Genomic DNA, 23,626 nt, shown 5'->3' with positions numbered 1-23,626 from the left:
TTTCATTGTTCACGTTTCTTGCAATTGTTCATCATTTTTTAATTTTGGAACGAAATAAGCTGCCTGTCACATACAAACTTATGTTTGCATTGGTGTCCATAAAAATATGGTGAGACAAGGGGCAGCTGATGGCCAACAGTGGCATCTTGAGAGACCAGCGAACCCCATCACGTCTCTCCTCCGAGTGACCGAGGGGGGCTAACCCTAGCCACTGGGGCAAGGCAATCTCATCTAACCTCCTCCCCTCAGGCCCTCACCGCCACCGGCGCGTGCTGCCGGGCTCTCTCTTCCACGCTCAACTCAAGGCAGCGGTTTGGGCGATGGCGTGGTGCTAGTCTATGGCACACGGAGCCTGACCGAGCTCGAGTGCTTGTATGGTGGGTTGCGGAGGGTTGGGCTGGGCGGGGCCCTGGTGTGTGGTGTTGGCGACTGGCTAGGCCTCGCCCCAGATCTGGTGTAGACAGGGCCATGGTGGTGCTTGGGGGCTGCTTGGGGCGTCGCAGTGGCGGTGCCAGGATCAAAACCTTGTGATGTCAAGTTTCTCTCACATTTTCCCCTTGAATTAAGTGGCATATATAGCCCGCTATTTACCCAAGACTAGAAAAGAATGGCTGCGTCCGACCAGAATGATATGTCGCTGGTGCGGAGAACGGTGCAAGAGCTGGCGGTGGCCGTCGAGGAGCCGCCGCCACAGTACGTGGTTGATGAGATGCTGGTCGCTGATGAGATGCCGGAGCCCATCCCTCTGATCGATCTTAGCCGGCTGACCGAAGCCGACGAGGCCGACAAGCTCCGAGCGGTTCTACAGACCTGGGGCCTCTTCCTGGTGAGTGTGTGCACCCTTAATTAGTTTCTTCTAGCAAACATTATTCAACTTTTGTTGAGGTTTTTGCCCAGGCGACCAACCATGGAATCGAGGAGTCCCTTATGGATGCCATGATGAGTGCGTCCATGGAATCAAGAGACTTCTTCATGCAACCGTATGAAGAAAAGCAGAAATACAGCAACTTGATAGACGGCAAGCATTTCCAGATGAAAGGCCATGGAAATGACAAAGTAGTGACCCCCCAGGATGAGGGCCTGAGCTGGAACGACCGCTTGCATTTGAGAGTGGAGCCAGAAGATGAGAGGAATTTCGCCAAGTGGCCCACTCACCCGGAATCTTTCAGGTTAAGTAATCACTTACTCCTAAATTTACCCTTTGTTCCCAAATGTAAGGTGTATTCATTCTCGAGTTACTCTTTCTACATACATACAGGGATGTGCTTCATGAGTACGCATCAAGAACAAAGAGAACAAGAGACCTTCTCTTGCAATCAATGGCCAAGCTCCTCGACCTTGATGAGGATTACTTCGTCAACCAAATATCAAACAAGGCTTCTGGGTTTGCTAGATTCAACTACTACCCTCCATGTCCCAGGCCTGACCTAGTTTTGGGCAGGAAGCCTCACACTGATGGTGGTCTCCTTACCATCCTTTTTGTCGACCAAGACGTCGGTGGCTTGCAAGTTGAGAGGGGTGGGAAATTGTACAATGTTCCAGCCAAGCCTTACACATTGGTGAATAATGTAGCAGATCCAACCAGATTGTTTGGTGCTGCTGTGTTTTTTTTTCTAACTTGTATCTATTTGTCTTGAGTTCAAAAGAGTGTTTGGGAAAAGTATTTGATAGTATATTACATAATTTTGTGCGGGTAATATGTACATTTGATTACGAGGATGTTGTATTTACAAAAATATCATGTTGTTGTTGTTGTTGTTGAAAACAAAATCTCATCTTCTGTTTTCAGAGAAAAATAGACTCGTTCAGCTATTTGGTGAGCTCAAGAAAATCTATCTGGATTCTTTCATACAGTAACAACGTCTACATGAAGATTGATTGATTCTGAATTTTATTGCCAGAATTTCAGTGCACGAAGACCGTGGTACTCACCACCAACTATCGTGATACTCAGTGCACAAAGATCGAGTGATTCTTGTCTTGTGATGAACCAAGTGTCCCGGAAAAAAAATGCATGCATTTGGTCGCTTGAAACAGAGCAACTACTAAGTTTGTCAAACTGCATCCGATAGGACATTTATAGATGTTCCACTACTAGATGTTCAACAAGAACGCCGCTAAGGAGGGGTCCTGTACTAGTGATCAAAACATTGAACAAATTGTAGTGTTATTATTGGGCCTAGCCCATTTATTGTTTACCTTAATCCTTAGGAAAATCTCATAGGTCATATGGCCCATTCATGCATGACAAGTGAGGTAAGGAAGTTTAGTCTTAACCCCATTAATGGAAACTTGCTCATATATTCTACCCATAGTACAAAAGGTCTCCATGATAATTTCATGAACACAAGTGATTTTCACCATTCCATTTTGTTTTCATATTTGTTAGACTCGTGAAAACGAATAAATCAATGATCTTCACAATTTTTGTGGTCCTTGGACTCTATTCATTTTGTATTTCTTGATGAAAGTCTTCTTTTTCGTCATAAACAATTCATGCATCACTATTTATTTTCTAATAGAGTACAATATGGTAAGCGTGATAAAGTTTCTCTGCAAAGGTACAAACATTATTTTGCATTGATTGATAACAGAATTTTGCTGATAAGTAAACCAACAAGTTTACAAAAATATAACACACATCTTCCTTATTGCCACAACATAGAAACATGGAAGACATACAGGGTGTGACACAACACCCAAGGACGTACTAGGTTGAAACGGGTGAACGCACGTAAACCCCGAGCGCCTCCACGTATTTACCAGCGCACGCAAAGAAACCCACGATGTTATTATTGTCCTGCACAGGAACACTGAAAGGGGTGCTCTGTGTTTCTCCGAAGGGACTGTACGTGCGGACATTTGTGGTAATGGTGAGGGATGCTATAGCATTATATTCGACATTATCTTCTGCGAAGACACCAACTGTCCCAGAGACTTCCTAACGATCTCTGAAGCGGCAAGCTCGATCTGTATGCAAGAGAAGAGATCATCAAGTTAATAGAATTGCATGTAGGAATCACATTACAAGTGCTTACATATGAAAAAATATCAGTTAAACGGATGAACCCACCGTGTCTTTCTTATCCCCACGTGGGCCACCCCACGGGCCAACGTTATATGGTTCACCAGCTTTGTCAATGAAGGAAAATGCAAGTGAATCAATGACAACACCGTGGCGGATGGTGATGCGCTCTAGACGCTGCGGTGTCGTGGGGATGTCGAGTAAGTCCGCACTTATTTTACCCCAAGGGCCGATCTTGGCGATGGCGCTCCCGTCACCTAGAGAAAGCTGGTCGGACTCGGGTGTCGTTAAAACAAGCTAGAGAATGAACATACTAGAGTAGCTAGGTAGGCGCGGCCTAGCAACACACCAGAGGTCTTAAGAAGGAGAGGCACATAGCACGAACATGAAGCTCGATCCTAGCGTTTCTCTCGGATTGTTGGGTCTTCTTGAAGGCGATGACACCTTGTGCATATGCAAACTCTCCGGTCCCACCAACGATTGCCCATTCACCGTTGTGGGCAGTGCCTTGAAAGTCCCCCATCACCTTGAAACTGGAACCTGTAAACCTATTCCAAGTATATAGACATAGTTGACGCGATTTCAAGATGAAGTATTTTCTTTACGGTGTTTGAATTGCATAAACCCTATTATGGCTCCAGTGCAAACTTAATCAATGCGGTAAAATTTCAAAGAGAGATAGTTAAGAAAGACAAAAATAATAATTCACCTCTGATCGACGAAGACCATGTTGAAACATATGAACCAGTTCTCTTTGGCCATGCTAGCCCCGAGGTGCAAACCTTGAGCGTGCGCGACAAGGTTTGCATTGTGGCCAGGACCATCGTACACGGTCTAGTCATTAGCAGCGAGGATTCCGAAACACTTGGGGCGCTTTGACTCAACTATGACTGCCTGGTTAGCATCTGGGGTTTTCTGGACGTTCTGGTAGGCGTACAAGTGGAGAAGAAGCTCCTTGTGCTGGATCATCTCATGGCCAGCTGGAGCGGATTGGAAGTAGGAAGGGTTTGCCCCCTTGGCAGCAGGCGTCGTGGTGGTGGTCTCCAAGGTGAAAGACTGAGGCGACATTGTGGCTTATTAGCTAGGATTATGTGTGTGTTGTGTGCGTGTGTAGTAGTTGTAACTTGGTACCATGGATGGATGGGAAAGAGCCTATTTATAGATGTTCAACACAAGTGGTTGATACGTGCTTCTCAAATTTAATCACCGACTAAGCATGTGCACTCATGAATCACGCTCGTACGTTTCTAATACTTTTTCTATTTTATATTAGTTGTCGCTTAAATGGATGTATCTAGCACTGAAATACGTCTAGATGCATCCGTTTCAGTGAAAACTAATACGAAACAGAGGGAGCAGTACATTATGACTGGAAATGACACTGGTGCACGTACATTACTATATTGTATTGATGACGCCATCAGGCATGACATCACTAAGTGGTCGATGCATGCATATTTATATGCACTCTGAGAGCTTTAATTATTAATCAATATGCCAACGACCCAAACAGTGTGAACAATATAGACGAGATAAAGCTCAGATCCAATTGCTCATCGAGCAACTAATAATTAAGTCCATAAATATCACCCGTTCACCTCCGCATCAAAGACCATAACTAATACTCGTCGACCTTCAGGGTTCCTTTGATTCAATGGAATTCCATAGGTTTTTCTTTTTGAGCAGTTGATCCTAAGAACTTTGATCTTTTATTTAGAGGATGGAAATTTTTGGGATTTATTTTCATTTTGAAAGAAAATTTTCATCCACTCAAAGATTTTAGTAGAATTCCCGTGTTTTCATGTGCTATCAAACACTCTTCCATCTAAATTCCGGTTTTTCTTTCTTTCTTTCTACAAAATACAAGAGGACATGGCACTCTATTTTTGTGTCTTGAGAATCATGCGAATCAAAAAACCTTCAAATTGTTCAGTAATATCGCATGTATATATCTGAATGCGGACCATCTAATTAAGATAACACCCACCCACCTCAAACTGTCCCTGATAAGTGTTCAATGGGCTGGGGCCGGATGACTGAAAAACACTAAATGAGCCACCGCATCCCTACCCATACTTGATGGTACAAAATGGCACCACCAATTAAGTATCATCAATTTTTGTTACTACTACCCTCATCGTTCTCCAGCATTCCTTCATGATATTTTTAACTTTGCAAATCCATGGTAGGATTACTAGCTTAATTTAGTCGGCTGGTTTTAAGAGTGGTATATTGTTTTCAGGTGTATATACTAAGTAAGGCTCTAAGAGCTAGAGCACTGAGTTTGGACACAACCAATGAGAATAACATACGCTGTGACTTGAAAGTTTCATTGTTCACGTTTCTTGCAATTGTTCATCATTTTTTAATTTTGGAACGAAATAAGCTGCCTGTCACATACAAACTTATGTTTGCATTGGTGTCCATAAAAATATGGTGAGACAAGGGGCAGCTGACGGCCAACAGTGGCATCTTGAGAGACCAGCGAACCTCCTTCCACACGTGAGGGTACCCCATCATGTCGCTCCTCCGAGCGACCGAGGGGGGCTAACCCTAGCCGCTGGGGCAAGGCTATCCCATCTAGCCTCCTCCCCTCACCTCCACCAGCGCATGCTGCCGGGCTCTCTCTCTTCCACGCTCAACTCAAGGCCGTGTGGCGCGGGACGGCAGTTTGGGCGATGGTGTGGTGCTAGTGTAGGGCGCGCGGAGCCTGGCCGAGCTCGAGCGCTTGTATGGGTTGCGGAGGGTTGGGCTGGCCGGGGCCCTGGCTAGTGTTGGCTGGAGTGGTTAAGAGGTGGAGCGGTGTTGCATATTCAACATGGATGGCAGCGGGTCTCGGCGGCGTGGTGCACCTGGGGCTGGGGCTCTCTCCGGTAGCCGCCTGCTTGGTGTCGAGTTGGTCTTGACAGTAATTAGACCGATGTGCCCGTGTGTTCGCCAGCATTGCTTCACCTGAAGCTTTGCGGCTTGGTGGGTTGACTTGACTTGAATATACTCCTTATTAGTGGAAGAAGCTAACTTCACACTTGGGTTAAAACCCCTGCCAAAATTTCTGCCCCAAAGTTGGCACTTTTCTTTGTCTGAATGAATCTTAGCCTGAACCATCCAACAGTTCATCATACTCTCAACTTGACAGGTACTCAGATGGTGAACAATGCGTCCTCACAAATATACGAGGAAAAGTATATTTTTCGTTCTTAAACTCTATCAAAAGTATATAAATGGTCCCTTAACTTTGAAACCAGCAATACGTAGTTGCCGCGCTGCGAATCACGATAGCAGGTGCTGCTCTTGCTCGCCGTCCTCGGACGAGCTCTGATGATGTTGGACGCTCTGTGGCAGCCGAGCTCAGCCCGCCGCTGCGTCGTGCTCACCGGCTAGCTCCGGTACGGGCGTCATGAGGTGAGTACGAGTTCGACCCCGATGCGGCTGCCACTCGATCCGACAATCCCTCATTAGTCGTTACTGCCTTTTGCACACCGTGTGCTCTCTTATCTACCTGCTCGTCGCCATCACAAGCTCTGAATCGCTGAACCTCAGGACAGAGGCATGCTGCCAGGAGCGGCTGACACCACACGCCATGTGCTCCACAAAATGACTACAGCAGTAATAAGAAGAAATGATAGAGTAATGTTGCCACGTGGACAAAGAACGGTCAAAACCACGCCACGTCAACCCAAAAACCACTTCAAGAGAGCAGAGGGACTAAACTAATCCGGTTTGATAAATTGAGGGACTGCGTTTTGCTGGTTTCAGAGTTGAGGGACCATTTCTATACTTTTGAGAGAGTTCAGGACAAAAAAAATAATACTTTTCCCAATATAGGATGATCTCACACATATTATGAATCAAAAGAGAGGTATTCAGTAATAACACTTTACTATATACTTACATTCTTCAGTACTGACATATGGTCTATAACGTCCCAGTTTCACTACTACTTGTACAAAGTACTCTGTCAAACATTTCTTTCAAAAAAATATACTCAGGTGAAAATATACTGTCATATACTGTCAAACAACAGAGTACTGGCACATACTGCTGTACTACACTTGGGTGAACCCTTTTCCTCAAAAAAAAAAAATTCTTTTGTTTGCAGTGATGCCAAACGGCCAATTTACATATCTGTCATATGCAAGTCATACGCTTGGTGCTTGAGCGCCATGAGAAGTCACTGGAGCTATTTAAAGGGTAGGTGTTATAGGTCGATAGCAAGTTTAGACATACAACTAATCAGAAATTACTAGCCAAATTACTTATGACTTAAGCCGTCCTTGCTGCTTTGGGAGAATAAAAAATAAGCAGCAGAGGAGGTTTGAAGAAAAGAAAAATACAAGAAGATCTAATTAACATCACAAGTTACGTTATGCAAAATACTAGGTTAACACGTCATATTGGGTGTCGGGTAGTTTTCCCAAAATACTACTCCCTCCGTTCGAAATTACTTGTCGCGGAAATGGATGTATCTAGAAGCAGATACATCCATTTCCGCGACAAGTAATTCCGAACGAAGGGAGTACGTTTTACACATACATGTAGCCAGCGGACTCAACGACTACAACAGTCGTCCCACAAGCACAACAGTATACACAAAAATGGACACAACCATCGCAATCAAATGCAAGCGACACATATAGCAAATGGCTCCTTGTGCTGGAGTCTGCTCACCAGTAAGCGCCAACAAATCTCCATGGAATTGCTTCAACCAAATTCCAGTAAGCTCCCCCTCTTGAGAAGGCTCCCTCCAGGTTGGGGCAGTCCAGGACATAGAGTTCCTCAAGGGCTGGGAGCTGCTGCAGGAGTCCCTCCGGTAGTGTCTCTATCTTGGGCACCTATGCATCCACAACTCTTTGAGCGCAGTGACTCCATACATTCCATCAGAAAATGTTGTCAACGCGTCACACTCATCAACTTTGAGCACTCTCAAATTTTTGACATCCTCAAGAATTGTTGGCATGGACTCCAGCTTGTGACAACCACCGATGTACAATTTTTCAAGAGATGCATGTAACTTTGGTACCTCCACCAAATTCTCACAACTGCTTATACTAAGATCCCGGAGTTGAGGAGGCAGCACATTTCCATCATCAGATATTGTTGATGGAAGTGAACCTACTAAGTTGGAGCAATCCGGCCATACGGTTTTATAAACAAAGGTACACGGAGAGATTTTTTATATTACGTTTTAACGTAAGAAACATCTTCCAAAAAAAAATAGTCCCGCTATCGGCTAGGTGTCCTCTTGCATGAAAGTCATGCTTGTTATGATCATGATCATGAAACCTCACCTCTGATTCGATCAATGTGGGAGAAAAATGTCGAGGATTTAGTTCGGGGAAAGTTCCCGAACTCTATGGTATTAATGAACCAAAATTTTCACTTCCGTCATTGCCGACCAATGTGATCCTTTAAGATTGCTAGCTTTCGGTTTCATCCAGTCTGAGGTACTAGCTCGGATGACCCGGTAGTAACAATCACAGAGGTACTCCCTTTACCGCCTAGCCGAACAATCAGGAATGTAGGGGTAAGCACAGGAGCCAGGCAACCCAGCTTGGCCAAAATCTTAAGTCAAATTGATGCATATTTATGGGTTTATAACGATGATTGTAGAAGGCAGCCCTCGTATATTAAATACAAATGGTGATTATATGTTTATTTTGACTCCGTTGCGACTGTTTATCAATTGAAAGTGGCCCGCCGTCAGCTTCCACCCCTTGTAGATGCTGCGTAGGGTGTTTCTGCAATAACAAAACAACCCTTAGCCGACGTCTCGGTGCCCGAAGGCGGTTGTGTTAGCGGAAACGAGGCAATCAGATATGCGGACTTTATGACTTTCACTTAGTCATAGGAGCTTAAAGACGGAAGCTGAGTTACTAACCCCCGGTTAGTGTTCGGCAACAGCCGAGGTCAAGCCGTAAACACTTCGGCCGATCTTATGAACGGCATGTCATTTAACATGGGGTGACCTCCATCGATCTTATAGTTTGAACACAGTCATCCGATCGCTGACCATTTTACGCTTATTGCGACAGTCAGATTTCGGCTTTCTCCACTGAGGCGCTTAACCATGCGAGCTGGAAGCACAATCGCAGTGGTTCTCCCTTTGCACACCTAGCCGAACAAAGCGGAACATAGGGGGCAAGCACAGGAGCCGAGCAACCCAACTATTGACCGAAAACACAATTCAAAACCGATGCATATATAACAATATCCGAAAATGTTTTTTCCGAATCTCTAAAGGCGTCTGGCGTTGCACTACGAGACTTATGCTGGAAACACACAAATAGTTTAAAAGTGCCATAGGCTTGGAAAACCAAAAAACTGTAGTAAAAAATTGACGTCTGAACTAAATCAAGTGTTCGGTGCCAATCCGAAAATTGGTCTTAGAGAAAAAAATGTGCTTCTGTCGTGCTTTAACATGACACATCCTGTTTCAAGACTTCAAGCGGGTCAGCCTACGGCTTCAACCTTCTATCCCGAAGGTGGAGTACTTCTCGTTAGGCCAGTTTAGCAAACTAAACTTTGAGAGAGAAATTAGGTTCCTCGGCTATCGACTACACACTCGCGTCGAAAAAAGGAGTGATAGAAAAAGACTTTGCAATAACTAAGAAGAAGAACACTTATTATAAAACAGCTCACATGAATTTAAGAGCCTCTAATTAACATGGGAAAGGAAGTGTTTTTAACAACCAAAGTTTTTGTTTAACATAAATATAATGCACGGTCAAACCGAAAAAAAATTAATCATTAGAACAAATTGAGCATGAAAGCGACTTAATTAGCTGGTTAGTGTGCTCGGTGTTGATGATGAGGTCCGGACTTATGGCGGGATGAAGACATAGTCCTCGGCCTAGCCGAGGTCCCAGCTCCCAAACCGGTTCCGAAGTGTCCAAGAAAAGAGCTCGGCTTGGCGAAGTGGCGACATAGCGTGGTTGACGTGTTGAGGAGCAGCCCCCGGTCCAGCCGAGGTGACAAAGCTGGTCAGCTGATGATGCCGGAGTCCCCAGAGTAGGTTTGATGAAGTGTTGATGAAGCTCCCGGTCCAGCCAAGGTGACAGGGCTGTCCAACCCGGATCATTTACACTCGATGAGGTAGAGTTCTCTCAGCGTTGCCGAAGTCCCCGAGGCGACCGAACATGTCGGTATGGCAATTCGACCGACAAGGTAATCACGCGAGCCGATTTATACCGATTGGGACGATGACGTCCGCTTGCCGAAGTGACTGCGTGATGCAGTCAAAGTCGATTACCTACACGTCTAGAATAGTGCAGTCCAAAAAATAATAATATAAACATACAAAAAATCCTCGCATAATTTATTTACGCAAAATAATTTTTTAAAGAGATGTGGTCTGGCGTCGAAACAATGTTGGTGCGGGATGCCGGCGTGACAAAGCCTGAGTTCACAGGGCGGTCCGGGTCCTCGATGAGGCGTTTGCCGAACTGTGGACGTGAAACTGACCGAACCATCATGCAATCATCGTTAATGCGGCCATCATTTGACAGACCTGTGTACAGATGATGGAACAAATCAGATAATACTTCCTCGAAAAAATAAACCCACGCAAGAAAAATTACTAGGACTAATAACACCTGGTTTGTTTGTTGTAGCAATCTGAAGAAAGGTTACTCCCAAAGTTGGGACTCAATCCGCACACCCACTGCCTGACGGGCGATGAAGCGACGGCATGGCGATGCTGGCAAAGGTTGTCTCGCCGAGGTGATGACACATGCCGGTCGAAGTTGGTTCACACAGGGACGCGCGTTGAGACGACACCACAATTTGACCGGTGCAGGCAGGACAACGACGTCGGCACACAGAGTTGACCGCGTGATGCAGTCGAAGTTGATTGCATGCACACATAAAATAGTGCAAGACAAAAGTACTAACAAGTAATGATAATAATAATATACCCGTTATTAAAAAAATCTTCTACTTAATTAACTTAAGCGAAGTAAATAATTAAAGGAATATGGCCTGGACGCCGAGGTCGGCCGATGAAGTGGCCGCGTTTAGACGCCGGCATAGGGACATGCGCCGAGGCGACACCGTTGGCATGGCATGATCCAAACTTGTTGTGCTGAGATGTCGGGTGCAGTGGCTGTCAGCCTGCCATGACGACGGGGCGGCGAACCTGCGTGGCTCGGTGCCGGAGCGGCAACGTCCGAACCAATGAACCTGCATATCAAAAGTGCACACCGAAAGCAAAGAATTTTTTGGATATACTAAATTATACATAATAACAAAACTGGAATAAGTGCACTTGATCCGTAGCCATCGTAGTAAAGGAACTTCCCGAAGCGCTATATGGCATTACGTGGGAGGTAGCTAGGGCTAGCACCATCCATCAATCAAACCTCGATGGTTGTACACAACCAGTATTATTCCCTGCATTTTTCTTTTAGCTAGTCCATTGCTGCACGGTTGGGAGTAGGTCATGGGGACACGCCATTCTTGGATGCGTCTGTTGAAATTGGCTAGCCAAAAATTGTTCGTATCGGAACTGGCCGGACCGTGTCGATGGACCGAATTTTAAACGGTCGCTAAAACCATACACAGAAAAGAACATGCAAACCAGCAGAAAATATTCTGTGTGATAATTTATATAATACAAGTAATTTAGAAAAATATAACTTGATATTTTTGTTCGGAGGAGCAATACGCAGAGATCTGAGGTGAAAAAGGCTGAACATAAGCAGAGCAGTATGGCCTTATACGTGTATCAATGCATCCTTGGAAGGCGTGACAATCCATTAGCACTTTCGAGTGAAGTTCATCACGTGGACTTTACTAGTAGTCTCGTGGGTCTTGAGTTCTCCAGGGCTAGCTCACATAAAAAGTAAGAACACTTCCCGGATAATATGATCTCCATGGGATATACTGCCATGGAGAAATTAGACATGGCCTGTCCTCGGCATTGTCCTCGGCTGCAACTCCGCCGGCGGAACCGTATATTTTTCCTTCCAGCAAATCTAGTTTGCTGTCTGCAGGTGCGCCTAATGGGGAACCCCTCGGCTGGGACGCAGTCGGCCATGATCTTCCATAATGCGTGCAACATGTACTCCGAGCTGTGTCTGTTGCCAGTCCGTGGTAGACATCGGATCCGACATATGACCAGGTGACGCACATAGCCGCCGCCGCTGCTGGAATTTTCTTATCCGTCTACAAACAAAGTAGCACGATTCGGCAGCAATGATTTGCGAAGAAACATGATTTATGTAAAACAGATTTAACTAGAAAAATATCACCTGATTATCTCATCAATCCGTAACGATCGCCCAGCAGACTCTTAATGAAAGCACCAATGTCGGTTCTATATCCGGCGTATCTCGTAATAGGGTCCTAAGCTAGGTGTCTTGGAGCGATGGTAACATGGACACGGGATTTTACCTAGCTCCGGGCTCTCTCGAAGAGATAATACCCTACATGCTGCTTTTGATTGTTTTCGTATGGGGTGTAGTATAGAGTACATGTATCTACCCCGAGATGATAGTAATGAAATTTTTAAAGACTCATCTGGTCAAATTTCTCAAACTTATTCTTTTTGAAAAACCTTCTAAGAACGCATATGACCTCTTCAAATTCCCCGCAAGTATACTCTGTTCACATGTACTCATGTCCGCTGCTGAATCACTAGGTTCTCATCAACTTAACTCATTTGCAGCGTTTCTCGAAGAAAAGTTGCATACCTTTTCAGAAACTTCAGTTGTTCATATTCCTCAGCTGAAGAAAATGGCTGATGGAAAGAAGCCACAGAAGGGTGGAAAGAGGCCTGAGGTCAATACTGCTTTTGAAATCCCTGATGACATTTATGCTGGGTACTGCACACCCCCTGAGGATGATAGAAATCAGCGCAAGGTGCGCATTCAAAAGATTGAGAGGAGATGGGCACGGAAATGGAGGGAGTACAAATATGTTACTACCAAGTATATGAAGAAATTCGCTCTCAATCCTCCATGCCCAAGACCTCCGTTGGCACCTGACCAATTGACAGATCCCACCAGCCTCAAGCGCGGTGTGGATTATCCTGATGAATGGGCAAAGCGCCAGGCCAAACTGGCCAAACAAGCAAAGGAAGCCGTGAGGAAATTTAATGAAGACTCTGCTGCTGCTGCTACCACCGTTGATGCCTCTGCAAGCAAGCCGAAGAAGGCGATGCCTAAGAAGCCTGCGCACAAGCCAAATGCTTCTTCCTCAATGCCCTCACGGCCAAGTTCCTCAGCAATGCCCTCACGGCCAGATTCTTCAAAGCCCTCACGGCCAGATTCTTCAAAGCCCTCACGGCCAATTCCTCAAACTGCTCCTCCTCCTTCAAAGTCATCAGCTCCTCCGACAAAGTCCTCAGCTGCTCCCACTAAATCCTCTGCACCTGTGCACCTCACCACGTGCCAAAGGACTACCGGCATCTCAATTGCCTCAGGAGCTTCTACGAGTTCCTCAGCTGCACCAAATTCCTCAACTGGCCCCTCTCCGCTGAAGAAAAAGGACACTGTTGGACGAGGCTCTCGACCAAGTCCTCACAAGAAGCAGGTCGCTTTTCAAATGCCTTCTGATGATGAGGCTGATGATGAAGAACTTGCCAAAATCATGAGAGACAGGCAGGCCAGGGCCGCTAGAGTGAAAGGCAGCAATGTGCCCTGTTATTGGATCCAAATTTGATCCTAGATTTCATTGATCTATGGCACAAGGACCCAAACACGCCTTTGCCGGAGATGAACCTCACTCCTGGTCAAAGTCATGTTTTGACTGCCTTCATAAAAGAAGAGAAGTGGAAATTTGAAGGAGGAAGAAGAGTGAAGAAAGCGTAGTACAAAAAGCAGCGCTACCTAAAGGACAATGTCCTCACTCTTACCCCTGAACAACTCATTGCCTTGCAAGCTGAGATCAAGCAACTGAGTGATGAATTTGATCGCTACTATGCTGACTAGCTTGGAGCCAAAGTCAGATTTGTGAAGATTATTGATAAACCCACTTCAATGTTGCAGTCCCAACGCAACAAGAAAATCCTCAGGCTGAAGCATCTGCTTAGCCTACTAAAGAACATGCCAGCACTGCTGATGACAATTAGGCTGCTAAAGAAAATGAAAGTACTAGGGCTGATGACTGCATTCCAGACGCTGAAGAAATTGCCAGGGCATCCACTAGTGCTGCGCCTGAAGAAAATGAAGAAGTCAGGGCAACTGCATCAGTTGTGCCTGAAGGAAAATGAACCAAATTTCTCTGCTGCTACTGCGCCTACACCAACACCGATCCTTCCATCTGGATCAGATGTGAAGAAGACCAAGGCTTCAGAGCGTGCAGCTGTGAAGAAAAGGAAGGCATCAACTTCATCAGATTCTTCAGCTCTGAAGAAGATGAAGCCTCTGACAAGTTCAATTGACAACCCAATTGATGCCGTTCCTGTCTCATTCATGCCATCAAAGGACCTTATTCCTTTTGGTGAAGATTATGTGATTCCAAGCGAATATGAGAATCCTTCTGCTGCTTCGTCAGAGCAGTTGGATGAAGAAATTGAAGTGGATACAATCCCTTCAACACCAGTTATCCCCTCGCATATGCCTCAGTTCACTGCTGAAGAGGCTGGCGTTGAAGAAATGAAAGATGAGCTTGTGGATATTGGTTGTACCACACCTGTGCTGAATGATGACTTTTGGGAAAGTCAGCACCCAACTCTCCAATGTTCACTCCACTTCAAGCAATTCCTCAGTCCCCTGCTGCTACTGAAGTACAAATGGGATCTGAAGAACCTCATGCAACCCCATCTATCCATGAAGAAATTCCAGCCACTAGTGCGGATCAAAATGTAAATGAAGAATTGAAGACCCAGGCTACAGCTGCTGAAGAGCCTGAAATTCCTCAGTCTGTGGACCCTGAGACTGTGATTCCTGAGGTGGTGATGCAATTGACTGATACTCCTCAGCCCAAGCCAAAGGATCCCTTCTCGAAGAAGCAAAAATTCAAGGCTGATGACTTCTTCAGCGAGCATGTTTTCTTCACTGAATCCAATCCCTATGACTCCGCTCGTCTTAGAAGGAAGCGCTTTTAGACTGCCAGCCAGGCCAACTTCTATTCTTCACTGCTATTCAACAAAGACAAAGTCTACCACAAGCATATTCCTCACGTCGATATGGAATCAATGCCTTGCTTCTCTCAAGTCCTCAGTGTGCTTCATGATGCAGGATTGCTCAACTTTTGCTCTGACATTGTTGATTGAAATGAAGAGCTTATTCTTCAGTTCTACGCAACGCTGCACATCACAGGTGATGCTGATGATATCAACACTTGAGTGTTGGACTGGATGACCAAAAACACTCATTATAAGGCACCGGCTTATGAATTGCTTCATGCCCTGCCAATCAGTCCTCCACCTGAAGGTGCTCGTTGTCTGTACCAAGAGCCTGAACTCACTGCTCATTACATGCAAGTGCTAATGAAGCCTCTGAAGCCTGGTCAAGCCCCAAGGACAAAATTCCTCATGAAGGAATTGATGTATGTGCCAAGAACCGTCTATCGCATTCTGACGAAGACTTTGAGTCCTATCAAAGGCCACGACTCATCTGATGAGGAAATTGTTGGCATCATGAAGAATCTGCTATTCAACATCATGCATGGCATTTCTATTAATTATCATGATTTCTTCATGAGGACTCTTGCAAATGTTGCAATTTCTCCGTTTGAGCTGAAGCCTTATGCCCCTTGGATTATGAGATTCCTCAGAACAAGGTCTTCACTCAACTACAAAGCTGATTTTCAGAATCACCTCAGCTACTTGCCCCCGATTGAAGTCCTCAAGCGGACATATTCCTCAGCTAATGAGAAGGGCAAAGCACCAGCTGTTATTGATGAAGGCATTCGTCCATTGGATGGTCAGTTTCGCAAAGCTGCATCTTATTCCATCAATGATGACTCTACCACTCATGATTCTACTTCCAATGCATCCAAGCCAAATCCTCAAGCCACTGCTCCTCGTGTGATGACTGACCGTGAGCTGCTTCTTAGTCTTTGCCAGAATGTGGATCGAAACCACAAATGGGTTAAGCGTCAGTTTGGTTCTATTCTTCACAATATAACTGCCACACATAATGTAGTGAAGAAAAACAATTACTACCTCCATGAAGTCTTCTATCGCACCTGGGCTATTATGTCACATCTCTATTTATGGTGAAGAAGATCTGAAGCAAATGGGTTTCAAGGAAGATTTTGACTGGTCTGCTCCTCCACCGAACAAATACAAGAAGGTCAAGGTTCCTTCCTTGGTGGCCATTTCATTTTCTTCATCACGCGACACGGACGAGTAAGAAGACTTGGACGACACTGCGGTAGGCCCTACAATGACACACGGCCCCAACAACGCTGGCGCTCCTCCATCATCATGATATTCTTCAGGGGCATTAGTCCTCATTTTCAACCCTTTTGGTCATTCGATGACAAAGGGGGAGAAATTTGAGTTAGTCTTCAAGCGGGTCTATCTTATATGGGTGTTTTTTTGCTAAGTTACAACTCTCGTTCTTTTGATGACTTTGCTGGATCGAGTTGTAAACATAAACTCTATGGTGGCCTGATACTTTTGCTAAGTTCTTCTACATGCTTATTCCTCATTAATGTTAATGCACGCATGTTGAATTACATCAGTCACCATATTTCATCATGCATTTCAAATTCTTCATATTATATGTCAAATGCGTGTATGAATTACAAGATATAGGGGGAGATCTCCATGATTATACTCTTCAAGTGTGCATTGCTTCAAAAGTAAATTTCTCACTATGCACATCTTCAGGGGGAGTTCTTCTATATCTTGCAATCAAATTCCTCAATATCAGTATTTACACTTTATATGTTTATCCCCGTTGAAAACTTAATGTATATTGTCATCAATCACAAAAAATGGGGAGATTGTAAGTGCATCTAGTGCCTCTTAGTGATTTTGGTGTATTGAAGACTTATAGGTTAAGCGACTGATGTGTTTGTGAGTGTACACAGGTCTATAAGTCTATGAGGAGTTTGATATTTACAGAGAAAGTCGACACCTAAAAATGAAGTTCTTCAACTGAAGACTTTGGATTTCTGAAGACTTTCTGAAGACTTTCTGAAGACTTTGAAAGTGAAAAAATTGGTGTGACCTTGAAGACTTGGCAATCATTCGAAGAACGTGAAGCGTGAAGACTTTTGTTTTCGTAGTTTCATTTTCTCTTTCTTGAGCCATAGGAAACACCGTACTATTAAAGGGGGTCGAGGAAATACTAAGGAAAAATTTCCATGTGATGCTCAACTCAAAATCCTACACCTACCAATCTCTTCGAGTGAAGCCATTGGAAATCTCATACAGTTCAGTCAATTTCTTCAGTAACAGAGACGAAGTTCTTCTGGTTGCTGAGGAATTTGTTCTGATTGAGGAGTTAGGAATTCGTCAGTGCGGATTTCCTACACAGTGAGGAACAAAGAGGCCGGGACTGAGCAAGGGCGCTGGAGATATTGTGTCAATAGTGGGCATCTTGATGCAGTTGTGCTTGTCGAGGTTGAGGTCAGAAAAATGATTATATCTTTTCCCTATGCATTATTACTGAAAAATATTTCCATACATAGAAATATACTGCATTTCTGGGCATCTAGAAATCTTATTGCTGGTAGATATCATTGCTGTCTGAAATTAAAATTTCCTAGAACATGTGACCATGAGGCTCCAAGATAAAAATAAAATGAAAGTGGATGTTATTATATTATTCAAGGTGGATGATATTAGAAATTTCCCGTTTTATTAGTTGTCGAAGGTGAAGCCGCATGGGTGATGTAGCCGGTGGCTGTAGTGCGGAGTTACAATATATGTTGTATATTACTTTTCTTCTTCTAGGATTGCTGGTCTATTTTGAAAAATGAAATTAGTTATTATAAATCTATTTTGATCAATGAAATGAATATATGTTTGTGTACATCTTGTTCCCGTGCACGACTCGTAGTTGTAAACTTATGCATTTGAGGCTATTAAAGGGAGGCAATTGACGTGCATGTCAAGAGGAGTTATTCTGTGGCAACCCACAGGTATTTAGCTAGATCATCTTAGTCGGATACTAATATCTATTATTATTGTCTTCACCCAGTTCTTGTTTTGGTGCCTTAAAAAATCATCTTAATCAGATACTGATATCACTTATGCAAGAGTCATGTTTGATCATTAAAAGAAATGGCCACGGATCCCCACGGACGCCGCCGACGCCGCCGAACAAAGCAGGATGTGGTCCGTTGCACTGATTGGAGGAGACCGTGCCGGCCGTGCCCTGTTTGGAGGACGGACACAGGTATTAATCTGTTATAGTATGCATGGGCCTCGAAGAACCGAGCAAAGCATCCCATTCATTTCAGTCATTGCATGCGTTTGCTCTGCAGGTTCACCGCCATGGCTATGAGAGGACGCATTTGTGTTCAGTTGTTCGGGCAGAGGAGGCACTTTGTTAAAGCATCAAGTGAATTGAAATGTGCAAATGCTCTTGGTGCCCATTAGTTCTGTCCGCGAGGAAGAAATCATTTTCTTCTTCATAGCTGAGAAACCGGTAAAGAAATTATGTGTCAGGAGCAAGAATCTTTTTCGATGAAAGCTGCTACCTTTCATATATAAATTGCGTTCCTTTTCAAGAAAGAAATCCATAGCCTTGAATCAATAGATATACATAAGTTTTATGCTGATGTTATCTACAATAAGAGTACTTGAAATTGATAGAGTTGCCATTAGATTTTCCGAGAAGAGGCAGACATTATATCACCTGTCCGTTTAATCTTTCTCTGTTTATTATGTTGCTTCTCTTTTTTTGTCTTATTCTTATTCCAATCATTGCATTAGGATTCATTGCCAATTTATTCGGTCTTTATTCAATTTGGATGGTGCTGAACTATTTTTGTGGTACCTGGTACCTTTCATGATCAAGAAGAGCTCACATGTGACTAAATAGACATGGTGTATTGTTTAAGCATGCATACTTGGCCTCTTTGGACTATTAATAGAAGCTTGTGTCTACTTATTTTAGCTTAACGTAGGTTTTGGCACCAAGAAACACTTGCAAATGTATGTCTTCTGGATATAAGTATCTGCTCTAGAAGATAAATATAGATAGCCGTCATAATAACTAGGGATATAAATATTTGCACTAGAAGATAAATATTTATAGCGGTCACAATAATTGAATCTGTTGTGTACTACAATATTTTATTCAGAAGAAGACATGATTATATGTTTTTATGTAGTTTTATTATCTGAGTCGAACTTTCTTAATTTGTAAAAAGATAGTTGTAATTGATTGAAGAAGCGTGTTAGCTGAGAACCGAGGATCCGAGATGTGTGGTAGCTGAGACATGCATTGTTCTCGGTTATTTAAGCACCGTCAGTAGCATAATTAGGTATTCACAGTCTTTTTTTGGGCTGTACGGGCCTGTTTCTTTTGTTTTATAGCTACGGCCCAGCTGTCTTCTATGTGTTTTGGTTTTTTGTACGTGTTCACTTTTTTGGCAGTCTCCTATTTGGCACGAGCAACATGGTGCATACCCCCCTCCCCTCCCTGAGCCCACTGCATACAGAAATTTCGAATATTTTTTAATTCATGATTTTTTTCAAATCAGTCAACATTTTTTAAATTTGGGCTGAACATTTTTCGAATTTCAAATTTGTTTATAGAATTGGAAAAATATTCACCATATTTTTGAAGTTGCGAAATTTTTCTTAATTCATGAAATTTTAACAAATTCGTGAATACTTTTTGAAATGGCGTACATGTTTTTTGGAACTCATCAACAAGTTTTTTTTGCATAGGCGAACACTTTTGTTTAATTCGTGAATACATTTTGAAATTAAGAAACAGTTTGTGATGAATTTTTTTTGAATTCATCAATATTTTTTGAATCAATGAACATTTTTTCAAAATTTACGAAATATATTTTTCTAAATCCCAAGCATTTTCTTGAATATTGTCATAAATTCAAGGACATTTTTTGTATACTGAAACTTTTACTTTTGAATCATGTGCATTTTTTTGAATTGATGAACATAGAAAAAATCAATTCATGAATACCAAGTGTGTGTGTGTGTGCGCGCGCGCGAGAGATATGTGAGGAGATGCATGCCCTATATATTTGGTCTTTTGTACATGTTGCGAACATTCTTTTTGGAATTTTCTAAGTTGCACTCCCTATATATGTGAGGAGATGCACTCCCAAAATGTTCACCACATTTTTGAAGTTGCGAACGTTTTCTAAATTCATGAACTTTTTACAAGTTAGAGAATATTTTTTGAAACTGCGTACATGTTTTTTTGAACTCATCAACAAGTTTACTTTTTTGCGTAGGCAAATATTTCTTGAAATTTGTGAAAAACTTTTGAAACTCAGAAACATTTTTTTGTGACGAACATTTTTGAATTCATCAATACTTTTGTTGTAGACACAACGTTTTAGTTTTTAATCATGAACATTTTGTGAATCAATGAACGATTTTTTAAATAAAAAGTCATGGATATTTTAAAATTGACGCATTCTAACATATAAGGAGGCTGGCCGACCCGCCCATTAGAGGGCTCCCTCGATTTCGCATCGTTCTGCCCGTTCGATGGCCTCTGATCTGGTCAACGGCTCGTGTGGCCCGTTCGATTTTGACTGTGTTTGACCCAGCAATCCTGCGTGGAATCCATCTTTAGCGTTGTTGTGTATAGCTCTCAACCTTTTTTCCAAAGAATCAGAGCCAATGACCTTCAGAAGGTTTGGATAGTAAAGCGTTAGCTCATCTGGACATAACTCTTGCCTGCAGAAGGGCCAAAATAGGCAAATTTAACAATTATACCTCATTGAATAATCTTCAGATTTGCACCTCTCCTTTTGCATCAGTATGAGAGAATTGCATCAGTATGAAAGAAGAGGAGAGAAGGAGCTAGCATACCTGCAGAAGGGCCCGTGAGGCTGCAACGTCAGGGCATCTCCAGCCGTTCGCCCCCCCAGGGCGCCTAAATAGAGCGGCCTGGGGGCGTGCCGGCGCTAGTTCGGCCTCTGGGGGCGACCTAGCTCCCAGTCACGCCCCGACGCGCTGTCCCCAGGATGCGGGAAACTTAAACTTGGTCGTTCCCGCTCTCAAAAGACGCCGCAAATCCGGCGATCGGACGTAGTCTGGCATTACAAAAAACAGATTGCCGCCGCCGCAAGTTCGCCTGCGCAACGCTTCACTCGGCGGGCTCGGCTCCAGGCGTTGGCGGTGTTGGAGCTGCTTCGGTGCTGGGCTGCGTCGGCGCGGCTTCGGCACTGCTGGGCGGCGATGTAGAGGCGTCGTTCGGGCTTGGCGTCCGTGTGGTCGTGGGCGTCGTCGGTGTCGTCGGCGTTGCCGTCGGGAGCTCGTTCAGGATGAGGCCGCGCTGCACCAGGCACCACGCCTTGAGCTTCTCGTCGTTGCTCTGGAGCATGTCCACCCCGCCCATCAGAAAAGCCATGTCGGTGTTCCTCTTCTTCACGGCGACGTTCGTCCGGAGCAGATCGAGCTTGATGGCGTTGTTCTTCATTAGCGACGACCACCGCGCCTCGGTTTTCTCTTCGCGTAGGACGGCCCGGGCCTGGGCGTCAGCGAGGCAATGCTCGATGGACTCCTGCACTCGCGCGGTTGCCGCGTCGGCGTTTTTCCCCTTCTTTGCCAATTTGTGGCCGTCCGGCCGCCCCTCTGACGCGCCCGGAGTTGTCGCGTCCGGCTTGTATGTCTCCTTGGCCTTGTCGAGGGCACGTCGGGCTTCCATGGCGGCGCCCTCGGCTTCCTCTGCTTCGGCTGGGCCACGGCGCCAGTCACGGTTGCCGCCGCGCGCGGCATGGCGTACTTCTTCGGCGGCATGGCGGTGACTGGAAGGCGAGCGGGAGGGGGAGGGGGTTTGGCGGGAGAAAGGGAGAGAATGGCGGGAGGAAGGCGAGCGAGCGGGAGAGATGCGAGGGAAAAGCATCAAGAAACGGCGGGAAAAGGCCCTCGGGTCACCTCCAGGGCGGGCCCACGCGCCTTTTTCGCTTGTGCCGGCTCCCCAAGCGCCCCCAGGGCGCCGGGTTCGGCCTGGGTCCGCCGGCACCAGTTTTGGCCCGAGCCGGCAACAAACGGGCTTCTGGGGGCACGACTGGGGCCTTTTTTTGGCGCTGGCGTGGCAAAATCGCCTAGGGAGGGCCTGTTGGGGGCGCGGCTGGAGATGCCCTCACAACAAGGAAGCGGGGGCCCTTGCACCATCATCAAATCACCCCTAAAGCTGAAGCAGCCCACGTTCGATGCATACGTCAGCATCTTGCTGCTTCCCTCATCTAGTCGACGACAATGTAGAGGCATCCCCGACAGCCTGTGGCAGCGTCTATCCCTTGCTCCAGATCAAGAATCTGGGAGGATATGATGAGATGGTGGTCTCCCTGTCGCTCACCGGTGCTCGTTGAGGGCTACGAGGTCCCTGATGGCTACTCCTCCAGCGCTGGCCCTCCTGCTGGTCGTCCTTCTCCCTGGCGGCGGCTGGTTCAACGCGGGGGAGCGGCGGACGCGGCGTCCTTCTCTTGCTCCATGGCGGTGGCTGATTCGACGCGGGGGAGCGGTGGATGCGGCGTCCTTCTCTCGCTGCCCGCTTTTTCTCTGGGTGCTCCACGCGCACGGCGAGCTCCCGCAGTTCGGTGTCTTGCTCTGCATCGCCGCGACGACCGGCGGCACGAAGAGGAGGGAGGGGCTCGCGGCGCGTGGGAGGGGTGGTGGGGACGGACGGGGGAAGGAAGGGGTGCGGCACCAGAGGCTAGTGTTCGTGGGAGGGGATCGGGGAAGAGAGCAGAGAGTGCGGGCGGAGGCGCGAGTGCGGGGCTCGAGTGCGGGCGGAGGGAGCGGCTAGGGTTTCTCCATGGGCGGGCTGCCTTTTATACCCAAAGGTGAAAAGACTAAAATGCCCTCGGTGGGGCACAAAATTTGCAGGCGGTGGCACGAGTACTGTTCATAGCGATTTAAATGCGATGTGGAGGCCTTGGTCCTGCCTAGCAGTTCTTCCGGGTTTATATGTTCAATGTTCAATTTGGCCGTGCTCCTGTTCTGACAGTAAGTGCCTCAGGTTCCACGAAGAAAGGCGTGTCCGTCAGTTTGTGGGTCATACAACCTCAAGAGCCCCAAATCACCTAGTCTTTGCTTTCATGTCTCGTGAATAACAACTTTCTCCAACCTCTGATGATGGTAGTGTTCGCACACGAACACGTCAACATGTACCTCCGGCGTCGAGCGCGGTACGTAAGACACCTCGCCCGAGGCGCGAGTCATAGGAGAGCGGCGAGAGCTTTTGAGACCCGAAAACACCGCACGCCCGCGAGGGACCCCGTCGGGGAGTGCGGCGGTTATGGGTTGCCCTAGATCGGTTCAACCACCCCTACAACCTTGGGATTCGCAGCTCTCCAACACGAAAAACGACTAAGAACGAGGAAGAGACAAAACGTAGATGAAAAAGTGACTAGTGTGTTGTGTGGGTGTCGTTGTTTCAATCGGCAGTCACCCCCTCATCACTGGCGGAGCTATGCACATCTCTGCAGGGGCCGTGGCCCCCCTGTCTAGGCTAATTTAGATTAGAATTTTTTTGTATTATGTTTTAG

The 23,626-nt window shown here is 45.6% G+C and overlaps 1 protein-coding gene and 1 pseudogene across 1 annotated transcript; one reads left to right on the top strand and one right to left on the bottom strand.

Annotated features, from left to right (window-relative positions):
- Positions 1 to 131: 131 nt before the first annotated feature.
- LOC123084651 (2-oxoglutarate-dependent dioxygenase 11-like) lies at positions 132 to 1,882 on the top strand. Its single transcript, XM_044506130.1, has 4 exons — positions 132 to 826; positions 898 to 1,169; positions 1,259 to 1,601; positions 1,790 to 1,882. Exons 1-4 carry the CDS (start codon positions 608 to 610, stop codon positions 1,880 to 1,882), a joined length of 927 nt encoding a protein of 308 aa, XP_044362065.1. The 5' UTR covers positions 132 to 607.
- Positions 1,883 to 2,554: 672 nt separating this feature from the next.
- Positions 2,555 to 4,139, bottom strand: LOC123083684 (uncharacterized; annotated as a pseudogene).
- Positions 4,140 to 23,626: the final 19,487 nt, after the last annotated feature.

This window comes from Triticum aestivum, chromosome 4A (genome assembly GCF_018294505.1).
Source record: "Triticum aestivum cultivar Chinese Spring chromosome 4A, IWGSC CS RefSeq v2.1, whole genome shotgun sequence".
Taxonomy (NCBI): domain Eukaryota; kingdom Viridiplantae; phylum Streptophyta; class Magnoliopsida; order Poales; family Poaceae; genus Triticum; species Triticum aestivum.
Note: the sequence above shows the minus strand (reverse complement) of the source record. Positions and strands in the feature narration are given on the sequence as shown.